The following is a 10000-nucleotide window of genomic DNA, read 5'->3' as shown; positions in this document are numbered from 1 at the left end:
GTGAGCAGCAGCGGTGGCCGCGCTCGGGAATCATTTTGGTGATTTAACTCCCAATTCCAACACTTGATGCTGAGTGCCAAGCAGGGAGGTAATGGGTCCCATTTTTATAGTCTTTGGTATGACTCGGCCGGGGTTTGAACTCACACCCTACCGATATCAGGTCGGACACTCTAACCACTAGGCCGCTGAGCAGGTAAAAGATACACAAATTACAGACATAATACAATAATCCCTTACTATACAATGTCTGCTCTCACTGGGATGCCGACTGATGGGATGTTTGTATCTTCCCGTTTAGATGAAGAATTAATCACAACCCTCATGACGGTAAAAATAAATAAATGTTCGCAAACCAGCGTTTTTTTGTGTCTTTCTCCCCATCTCACGGTCTAAGTTGAATATCAAAGTAATAACTAACTTCTCGTTTTAATGTCCACATACTTCTACTATCCAGGTGAGACGCATGATTTATAATCTAGAATTAACTTTCACCAACTCAGAGGCCGCATTGTTAGCCACTTAATGTATTTTACGAGTTAGAGTGCATAAAAAAAGGAATAAAGTGTTCTTGTTTTACATAAGGATTGTGAATGATAGGCAAAATTCCCCCAACAAACAGCATTTCCCCTTAAAGCAGAGCTGGGCAAATACTTTGCCTCGGGGGCCACATTGAGAGAAGAAAATGTGTCTAGGGGCCCAATGTGTGTGCGTGTATAAATTATATATACACAACTAGCTGTGTGTATATAATCTGCTGTACAGTATGTGTGTTTGGTGTCCCTTTTTTTCAGCAATACTAATATCAAAAGTCACAATGTCCGATAGAGTTCTAAAAAAGTTATGACTGACCATCGCAAAAAAACGGAATGGAATTTTACAGTTTTTTACTGAATAAGACACCCAAAATGTACATGGAAATAAAGAAAGTGGGATTTACAATATTAACTAAGAACAGTAAAACACTGAATATTAACAACATATGAACATCGCTCCTCTTTTACGTGGGATTTACAATATTAACTAAGAACAGTAAAACACTGAATATTAACATTTGGACATCTCAGACCAGCTCTTCGATAGACATATTTTACAATCAAGCAAAACACAACAAAAATGTAACAAACAGCAAAATATGAATGCAAAGTGTAATAAACACCGACAATATGATGTATAACCACTTTTATGCAGAAATTTGTTGTAAAAATGTGCTTCCGCATCTGTTCCTGACACATGCGTTTCGAAAACAAACCCCGCCCACTCTGATTTGTTCCTGGTCCCAGCTGCTGTGACGTAGATTACCGTAATAACTCCTCTAACATCCAAAAGCGCAGATTTCAGACCATTGAAATACTTTTTAAAGTTCAAGACTTACGGTAATTTAAAAATAGCACTTAAAAACAACACTTCTCTTTTGTAAAGTACATTTGTACAGCCGATATGGGCATTTACATCAACTATATGATTTGCCTGAGAAGCAGGACAAAAAATAAAAAAATATATATATAAATAAATAAAATAAAATGAAAATAATAAGTTTAAAAAAATACAAATAAAAAAATTAAAAATTAAAAATTAAAAATTAAAAATTAAAAAATTAAAAAATTAAAATTAAAAATTAAAAATTAAAAAATTAAAAAATTAAAAATTAAAAATTATAAAATACAAAATAAAAAAATACAAAATAAAATAAAATATAATAAAAACAGCACTGAACATCATAATTGCGGCTACAGTTTTGATGATAAAGGTCTAAAAAAAAAAATATGTAAAACGTCCAGTCTTAATGGGCAGCATATTCTGCCCACTCTTCTTTGTTCCTGGTCCGAACTGCTGTGATGTAGATTACCATAATAACTCCTATAACGCCCAAAAGCGCGGATTTCGACCATTGAAATACTTTCTATAGTCCAAGACTTACGGTCATTTAAAAACAGCACTTAAAAACAACACTTTTCTTTTGTAAAGTACATTTGTCCAGCCGATACGGGCATCTACATCAACAATATGATTTGCCTGAGAAGCTGGACAGGACATACATATATATATATATATATATATATATATATATATATATATATATATATATATATATATATATATATATATATATATATATATATGTATAGGGTTGGAATTGGGGGTTAAATCACCAAAAATGATTCCCGGGCGCGGCACCGCTGCTGCCCACTGCTCCCCTCACCTCCCAGGGGGTGATCAAAGGGGATGGGTCAAATGCAGAGGACAAATTTCACCACACCCAGTGTGTGTGTGACAATCATTGGTACTTTAACTTTAACTTTATATATATATATATATATATAAAATAAAAAATTCACTGAAAAAAATGTAATGAAAATTAAAAAAAATTAAAAATTAAAAATTAAAAAATTAAAAATTAAAAATTAAAAATTAAAAATTAAAAATTAAAAATTAAAAATTAAAAATTAAAAAATTAAAAAATTAAAAAATTAAAACATTTAAATTAAAATTAAAATTAAAAAATTAAAAATTAAAAAATTAAAAATTAAAAAATTAAAACATTAAAAAATGTAAAATTAAAACATTAAAACATTAAAAATTAATAATTAAAAATACAAAATAAAAAATAATAATAAAAAATAAAAAATTAAATAAAATAAAATTAGCACTGATCATCATAATGGCGGCTACAGTTTTGATGTTAAAGTGCTATAAAAAAGTATGTAAAACGTCCGGTGGGCCGGTTGAAAATCTTAATGGGCCGCATATTTTACTCAGCTCTGCCTTAAAGGCTTATAAGGTAAATGTTGCTGGTGTTGCCCCTTCTTTTTGGGAATAATACATGTGTTTTTAACATCATTTCATGTTTTTGTTTACACCAAATTACATACATTACTGATAGGAGTACCAATAAATATTGGTATCGATCAAGAATATCGGTATTAATGTCAATAAAATGCAAACAATATGCTTCCTTGCACAGCACAAAAGACTTTGCGGGACATAAAATGTCCAAAGTACAGCACCTGCTTGCACACAAGCATTTATATGATGTCTCCTACAACTGTGACATTTTCCCTTCATCTGTTTGTGTGCGTCTTAGGTTCAATAACCTGTTTTAAGAAGTAAAAAAAAAAACTTACCTTGGGTTCACATTTCTTGTGGCAAGCAACTCGACACACTAAGAAAGAAAAAAAAAAAAAGGTAGAGAATGATTAACCCCGCATATCATAACAATCTTCCAAACAGGGAGGTCAACACAAGTGTTATACGTGCACAATACATCTGACAGGCTTTATGAATTAATACACATTATGTAACATGCAAAAGTTCCCTTTTTTTTTTACAACATGATTTATTTACAATACTTAGATGTTTGTTAAAATTAGCTAATAAAACCTTGGTGCAATTTTACCCAGGAATGTCCTTAATATCTACAAAAATAAAGCTCTGGTTTAAATCAACAGGTGATGCACCGAGAACAGTAGTCCCACAAGGTGCAAACTTTACTAATGTGCACCATAATCACGGTCTGGGGCGTACCTTGGTTTTAAGGTCACGGCTCATATTCGGTACAGTCCGTGACGAAAATGCAAACAGCTATTCAGGCTAACCTCCTCCAACCACCGAGAACAAAGCTACGAAGCCGGGCTTTCTGCTCCGCCGCTCCCAGTCTGTGGAACGCTCTCCCTGACCACCTGAGGGCACCACAGACTGTGGATGCTTTTAAAAAAGGCTTAAAAACCCTTAAAAAGCATTTTTTAGATATATGCATACTAGTTTTAGCTATTTGGCTGTTCTAGTTTTTATTTGTATTTATTTTTTATTATCTTGTTTTTTTTAATACACTGTAGCACTTTGAGGTTGTTTACTCAATGAAAAGTGCTTTTTTTTTTTCAAATAAAATCTATTATTATTATTATTATTTAGAAATGAAACATACAAAAACTGCAATCTATTAGCAAGTCATTCTCCAATAAAAAAATATAAATACGGATAAAGCATTGTGATAATGTCGCATGTCGACTGTTTGTGTGAACGCAGGATGCAGAGAAGGTAGGCAGACTGCAACCAGGGAGGTTGGGGAAATAACTTGACTCTGGCGGCCACATTGAGAGAAAAAAAAAATCACCTGTATTTTGTAATACAGAAATAATAATTTTCCAGGAGCGTCATTAGATCCAACATGTACAATAAGCCAAGTTACGGAGGAGGGAAGGCAATTAGGATGCGATAGTGTGTTGGGAGTAGGGTTGCTATATGGTATAGGTATAGTACCGTGATACTAATAAATCATACTCGGTACTATACCGCCTCTGAAAAGTACCGGTCCACCCGCCCCCCAGTCGTCGTCACGTCATGACATTGCTGTTTTAAGAGCAGAGGAGCATGTTCGGCAGCGCACAATCACAGAGTACTTAGAAGCAGACACAGTGTGTAGACAGAAAAGGGAGAACGGACGTATTTTGGCTTAAAAACTAACGATAAAGGTGAAGTTATAACACTGAAATGCCCAAAGAGGTGCTTTAAGACATGGCTAGCTAGTCCATTCATGGCGACAAATAAAGTATGTTTCTTACAAGTATCATTATCACTGCATGACGAGGAATAGCTAAACATGCTTCACTACACACCATAGCTCACTGGCATCAATATGTAAACAAAAGCCATTGGTGGATCTACACTAACATCCACTGTAATGATACCAAGTACAGGAGTGTATCTAGTTGATACTATGATGACGCCGATATTTTTGCCATCTCAACTTCTTTCGTTTTTTTAAATGTAAATTATGTTTATAAACTCAGGAAATATGTCTCCGAACTTGGAATATGACCAATGTATAATTCTGTAACGACTTGGTATCAGATTGATACCTAAATTCGTGGTATCATCCAAAACTAATGTAAAGTATCCAAATAACAGAAGAATAAGTGATTATTACATTTTAACAGAAGTGTAGATAGAACATGTTATAAGAGAAAATAAGCAGATATTAACAGTAAATTAACAAGTAGATTAATTATTCATTTTCTACCGCTGGTCCTTTTTAATTTTGACAAAATAATAGAAAAATAAATGACACAATATGTCACTGCATATGTCAGCAGACTAAATTAGGAGCCTTTGTTTGCTTACTTACTAATACAAGTATGTTCACTACTTACAATAAGAAACATATGTTTAATGTACCCTAAGTTAAGATTTTTTGTTAAAATAAAGCCAATAATGCCATTTTTGTGGTCCCCTTTATTTAGAAAAGCACCGAAACATATCAAAATAATTGTACACTTGTTGGCAGTGTAAGCTAGTTAGTTCGACCCGGGTGTTTTGGGAGGCTCGTAACGTAAATTATGCCCCGAATTTAAAGCAGAGAGACATCTCATAAATACACGTAAATTAAGATACTCTTAAGTTGAGGTATTTATAAGCTTTGAAAGTTTTGTGTTATAACTGACCAATCAAATTAATGTTATATCAAATAATATGTTCAATGAACAACACATTTTATCTTTGGAATAAGCCGCAGGTGAAATAAAAAAAATACGCCCGAGTCGTGTTTTTGGCCCCGATGCTTTCTTTTCAGGAAGGTGCAACACTAACATTTTTTTAACAGCGTGAATTATTATTTTATCTTCAGGAAGTGGAAGTTCCTTCTAATAGTTCCAGCCCGTAGCCATGTTCTTCATCCCCTACTAAACAATGGCGACCCAACTGCTTTCTTCTTGTCCACATGTCGGGGCAAACAGGAGACTAAAGTGCCAGAAAAGGGTCTCCACACTGCAAAAACTGAAATCTAAGTAAGATTAAATATCTCAAATAAGGGTGATATTTGCTTATTTTCTGTCTGATAAGATCATTCTTCTCACTAAGCAGATTTTATGTTTGAGTGTTTTACTTGTTTTAAGTGTTTTGGTCCTAAATGATCTCAGTAAGATATTACAGCTTGTTGCTGAGATTTGATGACCTATATTGAGTAAAACATGCTTGAAACTAGAATATCAACTGTTGCAAAGCTGTGTCATCAACACACAAGTATAAAACTACTTTTTTTTAAAGTAATAATTTCTTATTTCAAGCATGAAAAAAGAAATCATGACTTTGACACAAATGTGTCTCATAATTAAAACAGATGACAGCCAAATGGACTTTGTTGTTTTATTTTCAATGAAACAATAGAACATACGTACTCATATAGTAGTACAGTTGGCACAGTACAGTAAACGGACAGTTAATATTTAAACATGTAACATTTCAAACAATTTTTATCAGAAATAGTTCATGCACATTCAGATAAATTCTTCAAAATTACAATAAAAAAAATTGGGCCAAGGGCCGGGCTGTATATATGTGCACTAATTGACTGAAAGAGCACGCACTTGGCGCGATGATGTCATGTTATCCAAGGAAAAACGCATCTTTAGACCATATGACATACTTGCCAACCCTCCCGGATTTTCCGGGAGACTCCCGAAATTCAGCGCCTCTCCCGAAAACCTCCCGGGACAAATTTTCTCCCGAAAATCTCCCGAAATTCAGTCGGACTCAGGTCCTCCACAATATGAAAAAGCGTACCTGCCCAATCACGTTATAACTGTAGAATGATGGAGGGCGAGTTCTTGGTTTCTTATGTGGGTTTATTGTTAGGCAGTTTCATTAACGTCCTCCCAGCGTGGCAACAACACACAACAACAGCAGTCACTTTTTTGTATACCGTAAAGCAGTTCGTCTGCCGTAAACAGCAATGTTGTGACACTCTTAAACAGGACAATACTGCCATCTAGTGCATTTGATGAAAGCACTTTTGTGCGTGCCACACAGCAATGCATCATCAGAGAGGGTGTTCAGCATGGTTCGAAAAATAGTGACAGAGAATAGAACAAGGATGGACAATTCAACCCTTAACTCAACAATGAGTAGATGAGTGTTATGTGTGTGTGTATATGTGTAAATAAATGAACACTGAAATTCAAGTATTTATTTTATATATACATATATATATATATATATATAATAAAATATATATATATATGTATATACCGGTATATATATATATATATATAATAAAATAAATATATGTATATATATATATATATATAGCTAGAATTCACTGAACGTCAAGTATTTCTTATATATATATTATATATATATATATATATATATATATATATATATATATATATATATATAGCTAGAATTCACTGAACGTCAAGTATTTCTTATATATATTATATTATATATATATATATATATATATATATATATATATATATATATATATATATATATATATATATATATATATGAAATACTTGACTTGGTGAATTATAGCTGTAAATATACTCCTCCCCTTTTAGCCACGCCCCCAACCACACCCCCGTCCCACCCCGACCACGCCCACCCCCACCCCCTCCCCCCACCTCCCGAAATCGGAGGTCTCAAGGTTGGCAAGTATGCCATATGATTTGCCTGAGCGGCTATGAGACAATAAATCAGTTTTTAGTATAAGTTTGCTGGTTTCAGGAAATGTAATGCCGAGCGCATATCATTATGTTAAGATAATGGCACCAGCATTTACTTCATTTAAGAATATTTTTCAACATATTGAGCAAAAAGGTCTAATTTTTTTTTTCTACCAAGAAAAGTGCACTTGTTATTAGTAAGAATATACTTATTTTAAGGTATTTTTGGGTTCATTGAGGTTAGCTAATTTTACTTGTTTTGGAAAGTCTTGACAAGCCAAATTTTCTTGTTCTATTGGCAGATAATTTTGCTTAGTTCAAGTAAAATACCCCTAATTTTTTTATTTTTTTCCCTTGTTTTTGAACACTGACTTTTTGCAGTGCAGGCTCTGGGTTCTCCTTGGTACTCTTGCAGCAGGCAGGAATCCCAGTGCTAAAGGCTGTTGTCCAAAGCCCAGACCTCAATTTCTCCACCGAATGTCTCACATTGCTTGAAGGAAATTCAATTTCATGCATGAAAACCAAACCAAAGACTCCATATTGACAAAAATTTGAATATGAATGCATGTTGTCATGATCCCACATGACAGTCTGGACTTTGTTAATTATTTTCCTGTGTTTTGTATAAGTTCTTGTCTTGGTGCTTATACTTTCTAGTTTGAGTGTTGTGGGTCCTGTTTAGCAAAAAGGTCTCTTTTTTTTCCTACCAAGAAAAGTGCACTTGTTATTAGTGAGAATATACTTATTTTAAGGTATTTTTGGGTTCATTGAGGTTAGCTAATTTTACTTGTTTTGGAAAGTCTTGACAAGCCAAATTTTCTTGTTCTATTGGCAGATAATTTTGCTTAGTTCAAATAAAATACCCCTCATTTTTGTATATATTTTTTTTCTTGTTTTTGAACACTGACTTTTTGCAGTATACTGTGTAGAGTTCTCAAACATAAAAATTTTATAGAATTCATATGCAGTTAATGCACCCCAAAGGTGTCCAAAGTGTGGCCCGCAGAAATGTGAAATATTTTGGGGAAATTTTTTGCATATATTGTTTACCCAATCAAACCCTTTTTTATTCATTTTTTTTGAGACAGAGCATAAAACAAACAAAAAAAAACGTATAATCAATGAATTGATCTAAAGTTGATGTTGAGATCCAAGCATTGAAAGCAAAGGGGGGAAAAAAAGGAAGTATTCTTAACACTTTTATGAGCAAATAAAATACCCCTAATTTAAAAAATGTTTTTCTTGTTTTTGAACACTGACTTTTTGCAGTGTTTAATATCATATAATATATCAGTATGTATCATATACTGTACATATATTATGTAAATATTACATATATGTTATATTTTATATTGCTACTACGGTACATTTTTAGTCTATTTTATACCTGCATTGTCCTTTCCATCCTTTGTAACTGAGCTACTGCACTGCAAAAGGTCAGTGTTCAAAAACAAGAAACAAAAATACAAAAATTAGGGGTATTTTATTTGAACTAAGCAAAATTATCTGCTAATAGAACAAGAACATTTGGCTTGTCAAGACTTTCCAAAACAAGTAAAATTAGCTAACCTCAATGAACCCAAAAATACCTTAAAATAAGTATATTCTCACTAATAACAAGTGTACTACTATATGAGTACGTATTTTCTATTGTTTCATTGAAAATAAAAACAGCAAAGTCCATTTGGCTGTCATCTGTTTTAATATGAGACACAATTGTGTCAAAGTCATGATTTTTGTTTCATGCTTGAAATAAGAAATTATTACTTTAAAAAAGGAGTTTTATACTTGTGAGTGTTGATGACACGGCTTTGCAACACTTGATATTCTAGTTTCAAGCATGTTTTACTCAATATAGGTCATCAAATCTCAGCAACAAGCTGTAATATCTTACTGAGATCATTTAGGACCAAAACCCTTAAAACAAGTAAAACACTCTAACATAAAATCTTATGTATGGCCGTGCAAATCCCGTGATGCCCAAAACGTCCATAACACACCCAGCCGAGTCCCATGCGGAGGGGGGGTAAAAGTCCCAAAAATGTTCAAAATACCTACCCAGGTTCGAGTCCCACAAGTCCCGCCGCCGGCCGGGATGCCCAAAATGTCCAAAACGCGCCCAGCAAAGTCCCACGGGAAGGCGGGGAGAAAAGTGAGAAAAGTCGGTAAAATGTTCAAAAATCCCACCCGTGTTCGAGTGCCACTAGTCTTAAGACTTGTGGCACTCCATGTGGGACTCGAACCTGGGTACGTATTTTGAACATTTTTGGGGAATTTTGCCGACTTTTCTGACTTTTCCCCCCCACTTCCCGTGGGACTTTGCTGGGTGCGTTTTGGACATTTTTTGCATCCCAGGATGGGACTCGTGGGACTGGAACCCGGGGAGGTATTTTGGACAAAATTGGGACTTTTGACCATTTTGGCCGCCTTTTCCCCTCTTCTTCCCCGCCTTCCTGTGCACCATTGCTGGGTGTGTTTTGGACATTTAGACAAAAATAGTTTCAAGCATGTTCTACTCAATATAGGTCATCAAATCTCAGCAACAAGCTGTAATATCT

General features: G+C 34.1%; 1 protein-coding gene across 7 annotated transcripts in view; it reads right to left on the bottom strand.

Annotated features, from left to right (window-relative positions):
* The window catches only part of tns1b (tensin 1b), a 391203-nt gene that overhangs the window by 245766 nt on the left and 135437 nt on the right, over positions 1-10000 (bottom strand). For all 7 annotated transcript variants that reach the window (XM_072912000.1, XM_061926568.2, XM_072911997.1 and 4 more), the window contains exon 3: positions 3123-3160. In XM_072912000.1, coding sequence (XP_072768101.1) covers positions 3123-3160 — 38 coding nt within the window. The remainder of the gene's footprint in view (positions 1-3122; positions 3161-10000) is intronic.

The sequence above is a fragment of the Nerophis lumbriciformis genome, linkage group LG31 (genome assembly GCF_033978685.3).
Source record: "Nerophis lumbriciformis linkage group LG31, RoL_Nlum_v2.1, whole genome shotgun sequence".
Taxonomy (NCBI): domain Eukaryota; kingdom Metazoa; phylum Chordata; class Actinopteri; order Syngnathiformes; family Syngnathidae; genus Nerophis; species Nerophis lumbriciformis.
This window is presented reverse-complemented; position numbering and strand designations above follow the sequence as displayed.